Genomic DNA, 15,045 nt, shown 5'->3' with positions numbered 1-15,045 from the left:
TGTGAACCTGTTTATGTAAGGTGTATCTGACTGTTGCGTTTGTTATACAACGCAACAGTCAGACAACGTTATACAACAACAGTGATGCACTTGAGGTGTTCTTGTTGATCTTCCTGGTGACAGACAACATACCTGAGTGTTTTGTCTGTCACCAGGCAACATAAGGCAACACACTTTGTGCTCGGTTGAAGAGTAGCACACATGCTTTAAAAAGAGATATTACAATTTGCTGTGAAAAATGACCCGTAATCTCTGAAGTAATGCATACACTCCCCCCTTTCCAAAAAACATTTTTAGGTCTCCAAGCAAGAAGAACCTGCTTCTGCACCTGTTGCTCATTTGACAAGTCTCACAGAGTGAGCAGGATATGTTCAAAAAAGTGTGAAATAATGTTTAAGATCTAAATGATTTTCTAGCAGAATTTTTGCGCGCACACACACACACACACACACACACACACACACTCTCAGTACATAAAAATGCAACAAATCTATTCCGTAGTATAATGTTAGATGTTAACATGGGGGTCAGTGACAAACTTGTTCTCCTGGGGAGGGGGTTAAACAAAAAGTTCTTTCTGTGTGCTACTTGACAATTGCTAAGTGTTGTTCACCTTAAATGTGTTTATGTTGACAGGTTCCACAGCTGGCTAGTTTGCTAAATGTTAAATGTGAAACAAAAATCACATTTTTAATCTTGCAACCTTGCCAGAAAACTGAAGGGTTCCTCAAAAATAAAAGACTGGGCTTGAATATGAAAAGGGTAAAATTAAAAACACGAGAAGGTCCTTATCAAACCCTCTTGTGAGCCAGATCTGCCCGTAGGGGTGGAATGTTTGAGGATGTTTGCGTCTTGTGGAAAATGTTTCGTTAATCACTCAATTACACAAAAAAAAAAAGACGAGGCAGAGCGATATGAGCCCGACGGAATAATACCTGCACCGGTCTCTGCTGACATGGACCAGGTGACCTTGCTCTACCTCCTCGGTGTAGATCAATATTTTCCCTAGATTTTAAAACCAACATACTTTGATGTTCCAGAGCTGAAGTAAAAGAATAGGAAAGAGACAGGAGTGAGATAAATAAGGAGAAACTGCAGGAGCTGGCCAGAGGAGGAGGGAGAGTGTGAGGGATTAGTGTTAAGGAGGGGTGAAGGAGAAGTAAGGGGGGAGGGAGGGAAGTGAGGGGGAGGATGGGGTGGAACGGGAGGTAAAAAAGGACAGGAAGGATGTTAAGCATGCAGGGGTGAAGGAGAAGTGGTGGAGGGGAAAGTGGACTGAATGGAGGGAGGGAGCAGTGATCTGTCAAAGCAGGCAGACTTATTGCCCGCCCAGTAATCTGAGGTACAGTGTTTGTTTACTTTTTGTCCTCATTTAGACACAGGGAGAAACCCATAAGGGGGTTGCTGGCAAACCCTTCAAGCCCGTTTCCCCAAACCCATTGTGTGCGGAGTTCAAAATAGCGCCTGGCTAACCAGAAAACTCCCAAAGGTTTCTTTGGTGACAACTTAAATACAGCTATAAGACTCACAGAGCACCTCTTTTTATGAGCAGCGAACAAAAGATTAACATTCTCTGAATAATCAAATTCCTCCTTTCATACCGTCAAGGCTGAGTGTCTGTAAAGTGTGTGTCTCTCTCTGCGCCGTGACAGCATCTGATTCTCCTCCTCAAGCCAACAGAAACATTTCAATCCCACACACTTAACACTTATACAAAAGGGGTGATGCGATGTGATGTGCGTGTGCGGGCGCACAGGAGTTATGTGCCACTGTGAATGTGTGCCACGGTCTATTCAGTCTTGGCCCTATCTTTTATTTTGTAGGTGAGTGGGGCTCGGCTCTAAAGGAATGACGAGACTCAGAGTTGTACCCTTCCTTTGCTTTTCTTCCTCGCACAAAGACGGGCAGAACTCAGGACAAAAGATCCAATTATGAGCCAGTAAAAGCAAAGCAACACAAACGCACAAGTCACGCACACAAATGTGCCCACGCACTCAAAAAAAAAACAAACAAAAAAAACAAGCAAATACACGCTTGCACAGTTTAATGCCCTTACTGATCGTGAAGGGGGAAAAACTGACAGCACACTGGGACAAATTCAGCTCCAATAAGGATGTTTACTGATCTTTTAATTTCCCTTCTAACTGTCATGGACATGCATCTCAGAACATCACAGTTTGGAACTTTGTCCCTACCTTGAAAAAAAAACAAAAAAAAAACAACCTTACGGTGGTAATCAGGGTCTTGCTGTGGCTGTATAAAATTTTCTTTTTTTTTTTCCTGTTGCTATCGTTGACATAGTTTGGCAATCCCTTACATTTCTGTGGAGTCCGTGAAGTTGTTGTCCATGCCAGGGAGGATTTCCTGCCATGCTGCAGTGTCTATGGTGATGTTACAGTTGTTCACATCACGTCGTACAAACTGTGCGTGAGATCACATTTGTCAACAACCGTGATCTTCACATACCAAGTTTATCTTGATTACTTCCGGGATGCATGTATGTGAACCTCAGAACAAGACCTTACTGACCTTACTGTTTGTTTAGAAACAACTACAAGTTCATGACAGTCATTTGTTTCAAAGATATACAGCTGCTTAAATATTAAACCATTCATATAAGGAAGTAGGGCAGGTAGCTTGGGGGATAAATAGCTGGGCTGTGTCCCTGGGTTTGACTCATGTGGACGCTACCTGTCTGTGTTCCTGGACAAGACCGTAACCTGTGTTGGACTGGTGCCCCATCCAGGGGAGTTGTCGACTGTCATCTGTTTCACGTCACAGTCTGGAGATAGGCACCGATGGGCCTCAGGGCCTATGTAGGACTTCTTCAAATAAGGAAAAAAAGATTTTAAAACTCCTCCCACAAACAGTAGGTTTAATTTATTTTCAAATATATCCAAAACATTTGGTGTAATTCTTGTCTAACGTGATCAAAAATCTCTCTTTTTTGATAAAGTTGTTTATTTTTTCTTCTTCAGGTTAATAGCCTGATGTCGCAAAGGTTTGTGTGTGGTTTGTCGTTCAGGACACAGAATCTTTGCAGTTGCTGTTGTGCCCTTTTCAACCACTTCTACGCACAATAACTCCATAGAATAAAACCAAATTTTCTCACAACAATGATGTGCAACCCCCCCCAACAAACCCACCCTCCCACCCATCCAATAAAACCTCTCAATAGTCATTGCTGACATTTCTATACAAGCCTGTTGCTCACTCAAGTAGCAAATTGCATGCATTCAGAGTTCTCTAAATAAGGTAAGTGATCAGGGAAAAACTACGGCAGAGGACACTCGAGTCAACAGCGGTCAAGCCTGTATGTTTTATGTCTCACAGACACACAGATGAGCAGGTACTCAAAAGCACAGGAGTAGATTTGAAGTTGTTTTTGTGTATTTCTGAGTTGAGAATTATAATGAGGTGTGTGTGTGTGTGTGTGTAACAATCAGGGTGAGTAAAGTGTTAGTAAACAGAGACTTACACGACAGGGAGTGTCCTCCTTTAGGTAGGTACTCGTACAGCAAGGGGTTATCATCTCCCATCATCTCAGCCCGCAATGACAGCAGGCTGTTCTTACTCATCAGTGCCGCCTTCAGATTGGCTACCGATGAGATCGTTCCACCCCCGGCTCCTCCCCCAGGCTCTTCCGAATCATTGGGACCCAGAAAGCCAGTCTCTGTGGCGAGAGCTTCTTCCTGTTTGAGGAAGAAGTCAAGGCGTTCGCCGCGGCTGTCTGAGCTGTTGGGTTCAGCCACGTCGGCTCCTGAATAGAAACAGAAGATGGGTGAGGTCCTTCTGCTGCTGTTACAGACCAACAGTGTCAGGGTTTAATAAAGACCGCAATCTAAGTTAGCGGTCAAACACCTACTATTTCAGACACAGCACTTTCATCTCAGTTTGACATGTTCCTCTAATGTATATGTGGGTGATTCTTAGACTACGGGCACTTATTATGTCCTTTGATCATACTGTATGAAAAACAGAAAAAAGGGGAAATTTCACACTTTTATAGTTATCTTTACAATGAAAGTGTTTTAAGAAATTTGTTCTAGTAGTCTATGATGACTTTTTCACCTTTTTTCAGCATCATTATATGCAAATATTGCCGATTTGTGCTTGTCCCACACCCAGACTTTTGATCTTCAATGATAAAAATGAATGGTTAAAAAAAACATTTTTTCTAATGTTTTAAAATATCTCTGAATAAAATATCAGTAAAATAATCAAAACATAACTGGGGTATTCAATGTCATACAACTGTTGTGATTTTTTAAAACAAAATGTAGTTGTCCCACACTATTGCCGTAATTTCCACCACAACACTGTAATGTCCCTTTAAACAGTTTGTATGAAAGATTGTTTGGGTAGTTTCTATGGAGATAAACAGTGACATCAGAGCACATGTATATAGCGCCAAATCACAACAAACAGTTGCCCCAAGGCGCTTTATATTGTAAGGCAATGGTGTGGTGGAAATTACATTTACAAGGCCAATAGTGCCCGTAGTTAAAGAATCACCCATGTCCAAGTCTGCCCACTTTCCAACTTCGCTTAGAGACCTGATGTTTAGACTTGCTTGCTTTGCCAACATGCTACTTATTGTAAAGGTCAACAAAAGCCTTCATGATCTAAAAATGGAGAATACATACAATAGCACTGCTGCTTCTGCATCATCAAGTTTGAAGAAGATTTGTAACTATAGGTAGATGGATTGTTTGACAAAAAAAGGAAATTAAGTCATAAACTCAAGGAACATAATCAACAATGGCAAACAAATTATTGAACACCTTGCACCAGTTCTTGTGTTAGCATTGGAGCTGAGAGCAGGTGGGTCTCATCATCGTGGGACTCCAGTCAGTAATTTACAACATTTTTTTTCTTTACCTTATTTGTGTTCTGTAATTATTAACATCACACTTTTGCAATACTCAACAACAGTACAATGTGACAGCTTTCAGACAGTAAGATAACACCATGCTAAGGGTCTGATATCATCCTATTTTGATTTATTAATCCTTTATGACCTACAGCAGTTTCTGCAATTTCTGTCTCAATTATATACCCGAAAGTAAAGACGTTCTACTCTTGCACACATGATACATGATTGATTTGGTTTGCACTTTTTAAGATTTCTGGAAAATTAGTTGATATTAACTTTAGATAGACATTCTCAAGTTGAGCATTGATTAAATGAAAAGGTTTCAGTACACAAAGGATTGTAGTGGAAGTTACACTTTTTAATGGTTATTTAAGGAACACAAGCCAGTTTATTTGGAACAACGTTTTCCATGTGCTAAATATGTGAAGTCGAACCAGAGAAAGATCTGGAATTACTGAAAAAAAAAATGAGCCAAACCACTATTGTGTACATTTGGTTACAAAATGTATATGGTGTCTGTTTTGGCCCCAACCAAATTCAGCACAAAAACATCAAATTCACACAATTTTCCACAGACCTCATCCCCCCCAGTTGATGATACAAGCACCAAATTTGGTTTCAATACTTCTAAGTACTTTTTTCAAGAAAGAAAAAAAAAAAAAAAAAACAGCCATACAAAATTTAAATTTTTAATTTTTAGGGGGAAGGATACTGAAGTCATTGTCTCATCTTCTGGAATTTTCCCATCTTCACGCAAACTATCACAGTCTGTGTGCTAGCCTGACCTACCTGCAAGCCAATGGAGTTTACTGGGGTGTGGCCATTGCCGTGCACAAGCAACTACTTAGACCACAAGAGTTAAGCAGAAAAGTCCAAAACAGCTGATTGAGCGACTGCTCCCACCACCGCTGCAGCGTGGGCTTATTAGCCCCGGTCTCACCCAAAGTTATAATGTGGCGCAAATCTGTCCGAAGACGCTTTGCTTCTGGAAGGGGACCTCAGAACCACCGGAATAAGATCACAAAAGAAAGAGGGAAAGAAAAGTTCTTTAAATAAATACCATAACATGTTCTTTACTGGAAAACCACACTTTTTTAATCTAATCTTTATTTAACCAGGTTCATCCCATTGAGATCAAGATGTCTTTTGGAAGGGAGATCTGGGCAATTATAAAGTTTCATATTCACCTAACTTGCATGTCTTTAAATGTGAAAGCCGGAGCACCCAGAGGAAAACAACGTAAACACGGGAAGACCATGCAAACTCTACACAGAAAGGCCACAGGTGGGAATTGATCCCATGACATTCTCGCTGTGAGGCAAGAGTGCTAACCACTAATCCACCGTGTCGCCCATGAATGAAGATGGAGGTTTTTTCCCTCTATTTGGAAGAAACCTTATTTGGACTTATTATGTCCACCAAGGATGTAATAAAATCATCTGTGTGTATTTGTTTGTCTGTCTGTTAGCAGGATTACATCAAAACCTCTGCACGGATTTTGACAAAATTTTCACCACAGATCAATATTAAACCATGGATGAATCCATTAAATTTTTAGAGGTGATCGGAATCCGGATTCAGGATCAAGATTTCACTTTATATAGGCTTTGAAAGATTACATAAAAAAAAAATTACTTCACAGATTCTCACCAAATTTGCACCACAGATAGATATTTGGGCATGGAAGACTCCGCTGAATTTTGAAGGTGATCTGGATCCGGATTGGCGGACGTCAGAAATCTCGGATTGCTCTTGTTTGGAATTAGAAGGACAGGTCTTTAAACAAGAAGAAGATTAATTGTGAGTTTTATAAATGTAGTAAAAAAGGAGTTTAAATTATGTTGTACCTTCACCTCACATATGATCGTCTGTTCAGTTACTGAAAGAAGGAGTTTGCTCGCATTTTGTGCCCCAATAGTAACATTAATTAGCTTGTTAGCTGTGCTCCTTATAAATGAATAATATAGTGACTTAATCCATTTGGCCACTTCTTGCATGAAGTGATAAATGTGACTTATATGCCGGTGCGACGTATATACTTTTTTTCTCTTAAAGAGGCATTTTTAGACTAATGCGACTTATACGCCAGTGCAGGTTATACTCTGGAAAATACAGTATCATGGTAATGATACATGTCGCAAATGTGCAAACGTGACATACAGGGTGTCGGGAGTGCCTGTGAGCTCCTCCAGTTCTACAGGGTTAAAAATGGTTGAGATGATTTCACGTCATCTGCTTTGTGCTATTTCTGTGTTGATGGGTGTTTGAGCGTTAAAGCTTTCAACCATAATCAAGGATTCTTTTCTTTCAGCACAAAACAGATGTCATTTGGAGATCCACAGGATTGTTCAAACCTTAAAAGGTATCTTCTCATTTTAAAATACTGCACAGGCTATATTTAGAAAGACAATTTTCTGCAGTTAAAGCTCAATAAAAGTTCATTTTTAAGAAAGATGCACGTAATTTTTTTAGCGTAAAATAGACTGCTGGGACATTTGTAGTGTTAAATCAACTCCATGACTCTATTACAGTTCAAGAGCTTGAGTTAACACTACAAGAATATATTTGACACTATTTGAGGAGGGATCAGATGTGAGGCATCTATTTTACTCTGCAAAAACTAGTGTGTGATTGCAAACGGTCATCAGACACAGTGAACGTGAATGTTTTTATTCAGTACTTCAGATACCAACTGGAAGCCAGAATACATTTTCTCAGAGTTGGAGAAGTCACCAAAGAAAAAACAAACAAACAAACAAACCCTATCATCTTTGGATTTCTCAATCGCTTTCAAATCACTGCTGGATAAAATAGGAACAGTGGTCAAGCTAAACACAAGGTCGATTTTACAACACTTAAAAAGTCGACAGTTTGTCGATGTGAGTCGATTTAACCTGACAGTGGAAACAGCTTGAGTGAAAACACAAAAACCACCGTATCAAACCTATTCTTTCAAACCTCTCAGCCGAGTCATCGTTTCAACCGTGTGTTTTCAGCAACGTCTACCAACACGTCACCGCTGTGATTCATCTCTCTCTCTCTCCTCAACTCCCAAACGCACCTCATCACCACCAGTCAACAAAGTACAGAAGGATCATAAAGAGACACAGTGTGTGCTTTGGGACTGCGTGTGTTTAAGCATCAGAGTGTGCAGAAGAGCTGTCAGCGGGAGACACGTTGCTGGAAGTTACACTGTAGATCTACATGACTGTCAGATCGCCACCGCCACAACATACACACAAATATGGGCAGTGCAAACGCACTTCTATGGGCTTATGAATGACATTTATCTGCCAAGACCAGACCAAAACTACACTGTGTGCTCATCACTGCCTGAGAGACTTTGAAAGAATTGCCTACACCTTAAAGGTGATAGAGAGAGGTTGAATGGGGCATTAATCCTTGTTCTGTGATGTGATATGTAGCCCAAAAAAAATTGGTTGGGTCTGTAATGGCTCAGAACCTTCCTAAAAGGCTCTCTGAAACAGCTATGTTACTATGCTGGGTTTAGAATGCCTCGTTTGCTTTTAATGGCGTCGTTTCGGAGCTTATTTGGCAACCTCATTATGAAATGCACGTAGGCATTGGCGCTGATCGGTTGCCGTTGTTTGATTGGCTGCCCTTGCTCTCACTGAAAATGCCGCTAAGAGGATTAGGAAAGTCTCCGGTTCAACTCAGAACAGAATGAAAATGATCGCTGATTCACTCATTTCGCTGTCAATCAAAAATGGATTCAGCCTCAGACAGACCATCCAATCATCATGCAGAAGCTGGGCGTCCGGGCCAGCCGAGGCCAGCCCACTGCCCCATAGACCCCCAGAGACGCAGAGCCTCCGATGGGCGGGACAAAGCCCAGCATTTATCCAATGACTCGTCTCGTTTTGCTGCACTTGTCTCGCTATTGAAGTCTGTGGACGACGGTTTAAAGCGCTGTGAAGCTGCGGGTTTGAGTGAGAGGAAATCCGCGTCGTTACCAGTGATAAGAAGCTGATTCTGAACAAAAGTTGAGCGCGTTGTAGCGAAAATGAGACGACAGTAATCTTCACTAACTTATTTAACAGATCACGTTTCAACATTGCTGTTGAGTGATAAATCTTGTTCCTCGCCCACCAACATGAAGTCAGCCAGAGGCTGACTGTGACATAAACTCCAGTCACAATATAATAATGATAATAATAAAAAAAACGATCCGAAATAAATATTTAAAACAAAAGAAAATGTGATACTCACAGGCTGTACTGATTGCTGGGGTTGATTTTGTCGCAAAGTCGGAACTGACCCTCTACTGAGCATTAAATGCCGACTGAAGCCAGCTCGAAATTGTGCAAGGTTTGTGAAACAGTCCTCCGTGAAATGCGCAGAGCAACGAAATAGTCGGCGGTTGTATGTCCTGGGGATGCGGTTAAAAATGAATAAAAGCCATTGATTGCGTACACTGCTTTTCGTGGGAAGAATATGTAAAGATCGTAGTCTGCTAAAACAGCCTGGGAAGGCACACCTGTAGCTCGACATTGCTCCTCTTCCAGTGTAAGGAATGGGTGGGCACAACCTTATGAATAATTAATTTCGAAGGGGCGTGTGTGAAAGGGGGTGGGTGTGTGTGTGGGGGGGCTATTGGTGAAAAAGTGACGTAACTTTTCTCTCAAAAACGGATTGGCCTGTTTTCTAGGGGCAATTCAAAAAAGGAGAAATACTTGAAACAGAGGTTCTGAAACTTGCCGGCACTTCGTGTGTTTTCCCCACAGCGGGGAGATTCTGAACTAACACCAAAAACATGAAAAAGATGATTTTGATTCTCTATCCCCTTTAAACAAATGTGCACATATGAGCACATACAAACATAAGAAAACTAATGCTAGCTGCCTTTAGGAAAGAGTTTGCATAATTATGTGTGACTGTTCTGGACTGAAACCTCCAAATCCAAAAAATGAGGTGGGCTTCATAGATAATTGGCAAAGCTTCTGGGGAAAACCTGGTCTTGTTAGGAGAGATGGCATCCATCCCACTTTGGATGGAGCAGCTCTCATTTCTAGAAATCTGACCAATTTTCTTAAATCCTCCAAACCGTGACTATCCAGGGTTGGGACCAGGAAGCAGAGTTGTAGTCTTACACACCTCTCTGCAGCTTCTCTCCCCCTGCCATCCCCTCATTACCCCATCCCCGTAGAGACGGTGCCTGCTCCCAGACTACCAATAACCAGCAAAAATCTATTTAAGCATAAAAATTCAAAAAGAAAAAATAATATAGCACCTTCAACTGCACCACAGACTAAAACAGTTAAATGTGGTCTATTAAACATTAGGTCTCTCTCTTCTAAGTCCCTGTTGGTAAATTATATAATAATTGATCAACATATTGATTTATTCTGCCTAACAGAAACCTGGTTACAGCAGGATGAATATGTTAGTTTAAATGAGTCAACACCCCCGAGTCACACTAACTGTCAGAATGCTCGTAGCACGGGCCGAGGTGGAGGATTAGCAGCAATCTTCCATTCCAGCTTATTAATTAATCAAAAACCCAGACAGAGCTTTAATTCATTTGAAAGCTTGACTCTTAGTCTTGTCCATCAAATTGGAAGTCCCAAAAACCAGTTTTATTTGTTATTATCTATCGTCCACCTGGTCGTTACTGTGAGTTTCTCTGTGAATTTTCAGACCTTTTGTCTGACTTAGTGCTTAGCTCAGATAAGATAATTATAGTGGGCGATTTTAACATCCACACAGATGCTGAGAATGACAGCCTCAACACTGCATTTAATCTATTATTAGACTCTATTGGCTTTGCTCAAAAAGTAAATGAGTCCACCCACCACTTTAATCATATCTTAGATCTTGTTCTGACTTATGGTATGGAAATAGAAGACTTAACAGTATTCCCTGAAAACTCACTTCTGTCTGATCATTTCTTAATAACATTTACATTTACTCTGATGGACTACCCAGCAGTGGGGAATAAGTTTCATTACACTAGAAGTCTTTCAGCAAGCGCTGTAACTAGGTTTAAGGATATAATTCCTTCTTTATGTTCTCTAATGCCATATACCAACACAGTGCAGAGTAGCTACCTAAACTCTGTAAGTGAGATAGAGTATCTCGTCAATAGTTTTACATCCTCATTGAAGACAACTTTGGATGCTGTAGCTCCTCTGAAAAAGAGAGCTTTAAATCAGAAGTGCCTGACTCCGTGGTATAACTCACAAACTCGTAGCTTAAACCAGATAACCCGTACGTTGGAGAGGAAATGGCGTCTCACTAATTTAGAAGATCTTCACTTAGCCTGGAAAAAGAGTCTGTTGCTCTATAAAAAAGCCCTCCGTAAAGCTAGGACATCTTTCTACTCATCACTAATTGAAGAAAATAAGAACAACCCCAGGTTTCTTTTCAGCACTGTAGCCAGGCTGACAAAGAGTCAGAGCTCTATTGAGCTGAGTATTCCATTAACTTTAACTAGTAATGACTTCATGACTTTCTTTGCTAACAAAATTTTAACTATTAGAGAAAAAATGACTCATAACCATCCCAAAGACGTATCGTTATCTTTGGCTGCTTTCAGTGATGCCGGTATTTGGTTAGACTCTTTCTCTCCGATTGTTCTGTCTGAGTTATTTTCATTAGTTACTTCATCCAAACCATCAACATGTTATTAGACCCCATTCCTACCAGGCTGCTCAAGGAAGCCCTACCATTATTTAATGCTTCGATCTTAAATATGATCAATCTATCTTTGTTAGTTGGCTATGTACCACAGGCTTTTAAGGTGGCAGTAATTAAACCATTACTTAAAAAGCCATCACTTGACCCAGCTATCTTAGCTAATTATAGGCCAATCTCCAACCTTCCTTTTCTCTCAAAAATTCTTGAAAGGGTAGTTGTAAAACAGCTAACTGATCATCTGCAGAGGAATGGTCTATTTGAAGAGTTTCAGTCAGGTTTTAGAATTCATCATAGTACAGAAACAGCATTAGTGAAGGTTACAAATGATCTTCTTATGGCCTCGGACAGTGGACTCATCTCTGTGCTTGTTCTGTTAGACCTCAGTGCTGCTTTTGATACTGTTGACCATAAAATTTTATTACAGAGATTAGAGCATGCCATAGGTATTAAAGGCACTGCGCTGCGGTGGTTTGAATCATATTTATCTAATAGATTACAATTTGTTCATGTAAATGGGGAATCTTCTTCACAGACTAAAGTTAATTATGGAGTTCCACAAGGTTCTGTGCTAGGACCAATTTTATTCACTTTATACATGCTTCCCTTTGGTAGTATTATTAAACGGTATTGCTTAAATTTTCATTGTTACGCAGATGATACCCAGCTTTATCTATCCATGAAGCCAGAGGACACACACCAATTAGCTAAACTGCAGGATTGTCTTACAGACATAAAGACATGGATGACCTCTAATTTCCTGCTTTTAAACTCAGATAAAACTGAAGTTATTGTACTTGGCCCCACAAATCTTAGAAACATGGTGTCTAACCAGATCCTTACTCTGGATGGCATTACCCTGACCTCTAGTAATACTGTGAGAAATCTTGGAGTCATTTTTGATCAGGATATGTCATTCAAAGCGCATATTAAACAAATATGTAGGACTGCTTTTTTGCATTTACGCAATATCTCTAAAATCAGAAAGGTCTTGTCTCAGAGTGATGCTGAAAAACTAATTCATGCATTTATTTCCTCTAGGCTGGACTATTGTATTTCATTATCAGGTTGTCCTAAAAGTTCCCTAAAAAGCCTTCAGTTAATTCAAAATGCTGCAGCTAGAGTACTGACGGGGACTAGAAGGAGAGAGCATATCTCACCCATATTGGCCTCTCTTCATTGGCTTCCTGTTAATCCTAGAATAGAATTTAAAATTCTTCTTCTTACTTATAAGGTTTTGAATAAGCAGGTCCCATCTTATCTTAGGGACCTCGTAGTACCATATCACCCCAATAGAGCGCTTCGCTCTCAGACTGCAGGCTTACTTGTAGTTCCTAGGGTTTGTAAGAGTAGAATGGGAGGCAGAGCCTTCAGCTTTCAGGCTCCTCTCCTGTGGAACCAGCTCCCAATTCAGATCAGGGAGACAGACACCCTCTCTACTTTTAAGATTAGGCTTAAAACTTTCCTTTTTGCTAAAGCTTATAGTTAGGGCTGGATCAGGTGACCCTGAACCATCCCTTAGTTATGCTGCTATAGACGTAGACTGCTGGGGGGGGTTCCCATGATGCACTGTTTCTTTCTCTTTTTGCTCTGTATGCACCACTCTGCATTTAATCATTAGTGATCGATCTCTGCTCCCCTCCACAGCATGTCTTTTCCTGGTTCTCTCCCTCAGCCCCAACCAGTCCCAGCAGAGACTGCCCCTCCCTGAGCCTGGTTCTGCTGGAGGTTTCTTCCTGTTAAAGGGAGTTTTTCCTTCCCACTGTAGCCAAGTGCTTGCTCACAGGGGGTCGTTTTGACCGTTGGGGTTTTACATAATTATTGTATGGCCTTGCCTTACAATATAAAGCGCCTTGGGGCAACTGTTTGTTGTGATTTGGCGCTATATAAAAAAATTGATTGATTGATTGAAACCTCCTGACATCCTAATACATGAATTTACTCTTTGAGAAAACCAGAAATCTAATGAGAATTAAACAAAATGAGACAAACAGGGGTGATGTGAGGGCATGGAGGACAGGAAAAGAGTAAGAAAGCAAAGGAAAAAGAGGAGTAAGGAAATGAGTGGAAGAGAGAGAGAGAGGAAAATAGGCCTATTGTTCATTGTAACTACAGTCAGGTAGCGTTAAACGTTGCTGTGCAGCCCCCGTGCTCGTCTGCTGCAGGACAGTCAAGGTGACAGAGACGGTAGTTTGCGTCTACGTCTGGAATACCGATGGGTATCCAGACTCTTCGCAACCTACTGGGTCAACGCCGATCTCGCACACACTCCCACTACCATCACTCATTTCTCATGCTCGGTATAGATAAATGTCACAGATCAGATGGATGCACATACGTTTTGTATGCGCAGTTGCACGTACAACATAGATCTGAAAGGTGTAGCGATGCGAGTGAGATATGGAGGACGGACATAAAGAGGGACGAGGTGCAACAGATAAGAGTGACACGCAGGGAGTGACCATCAAACTACCAGGACACACAAAGGAAGGAATAAGAAGAGGAGATGGAGGATAAGTGAAGGAAGAGAGGAAGCACGCATGGAGAGTAAGTAAAGGAAAAAAAGGGAGGGCAGAGAGAGTACAGCGGTGTTGAGCTCCGGAGGAAGCGGAGAAGATGGCACACAAAACGTGCGCCTGAATCTCAGCACACCCCCACACAAACGCCCACAAAGTTAATTAAAGAGGGGGTGTAGGGGTTGGTGCAAAGGGGCACGAGGTGCAGGAATTCATTAGAGCTCTGCCCCCTCCTTCAGCGGGCAGCGCAGCCGCTACAAGAGTCAATCAATAACATAGATCCGCTGTTGGACAACAACAAACACACATCTATGGAGGAGGAGAGCCAGACAAATGGAAGAGAGAGGAATCAGAGGACAGAGAGAAAGAAAGAGAGAAAGACTGTCACCTCTGACCCCCCATTTCACTCCACTCATCTGTTCATTGGACGAGTGAGTGACCCCTGATCACTGTCCCCAGCATCCCCTGCACGTGCGTCCACATATGGAACATATCCACCCTCCTTGAAGATGTGCAGTAACAACACTTCAATCACAAAATGCAAAAGCTCAACCAGCTGTGAGTTATGGAGAGCGATCGCTGCACGATGTCCTCACACTGGAACGAAAATGGAGTAAGTCTGTTTTGCACAACAGTGGATCTCTCTCTTCTCTCTCTTCTCTCTGTGTCCTGCTGACACACATGTTCTGAGGATTTGCCCACACCACCCAAACTGGAATATTAGAAATTACAATTCGGCTGACCACAAACGGGCTTGGGTGCCAAATAATCGGAATACGCACGTAATCCTTCTCCGCTAATGTGAGGCTTTACGGCCTGCGTCGATGGGGTGTTACTTAAACCTCATCCTGTTCTGACAGATAAAATCATTTACCACACCACAGTCGCACCTAATCCCATGCACGCGGCTTACGGATTTCATCATACAACTGGCGGGTTTCTCTGAGGATTTGTAGACACGCATATTATGGCGTCTTTCAGAGGCAATAGGTTTATCTG

The 15,045-nt window shown here is 41.5% G+C and overlaps 1 protein-coding gene across 1 annotated transcript in view; it reads right to left on the bottom strand.

Annotated features, from left to right (window-relative positions):
* The window catches only part of LOC117512520 (histone-lysine N-methyltransferase PRDM16-like), a 16,572-nt gene extending 12,675 nt beyond the window's left edge, over positions 1–3,897 (bottom strand). The window contains exon 1 of the mRNA XM_034172625.1: positions 3,479–3,897. Coding sequence (XP_034028516.1) covers positions 3,479–3,578 — 100 coding nt within the window. The 5' untranslated portion in view covers positions 3,579–3,897. The remainder of the gene's footprint in view (positions 1–3,478) is intronic.
* Between the last annotated feature and the right edge of the window lie 11,148 nt (positions 3,898–15,045).

This window comes from Thalassophryne amazonica, chromosome 6 (genome assembly GCF_902500255.1).
Source record: "Thalassophryne amazonica chromosome 6, fThaAma1.1, whole genome shotgun sequence".
Classification (NCBI taxonomy): domain Eukaryota; kingdom Metazoa; phylum Chordata; class Actinopteri; order Batrachoidiformes; family Batrachoididae; genus Thalassophryne; species Thalassophryne amazonica.
Note: the sequence above shows the minus strand (reverse complement) of the source record. Positions and strands in the feature narration are given on the sequence as shown.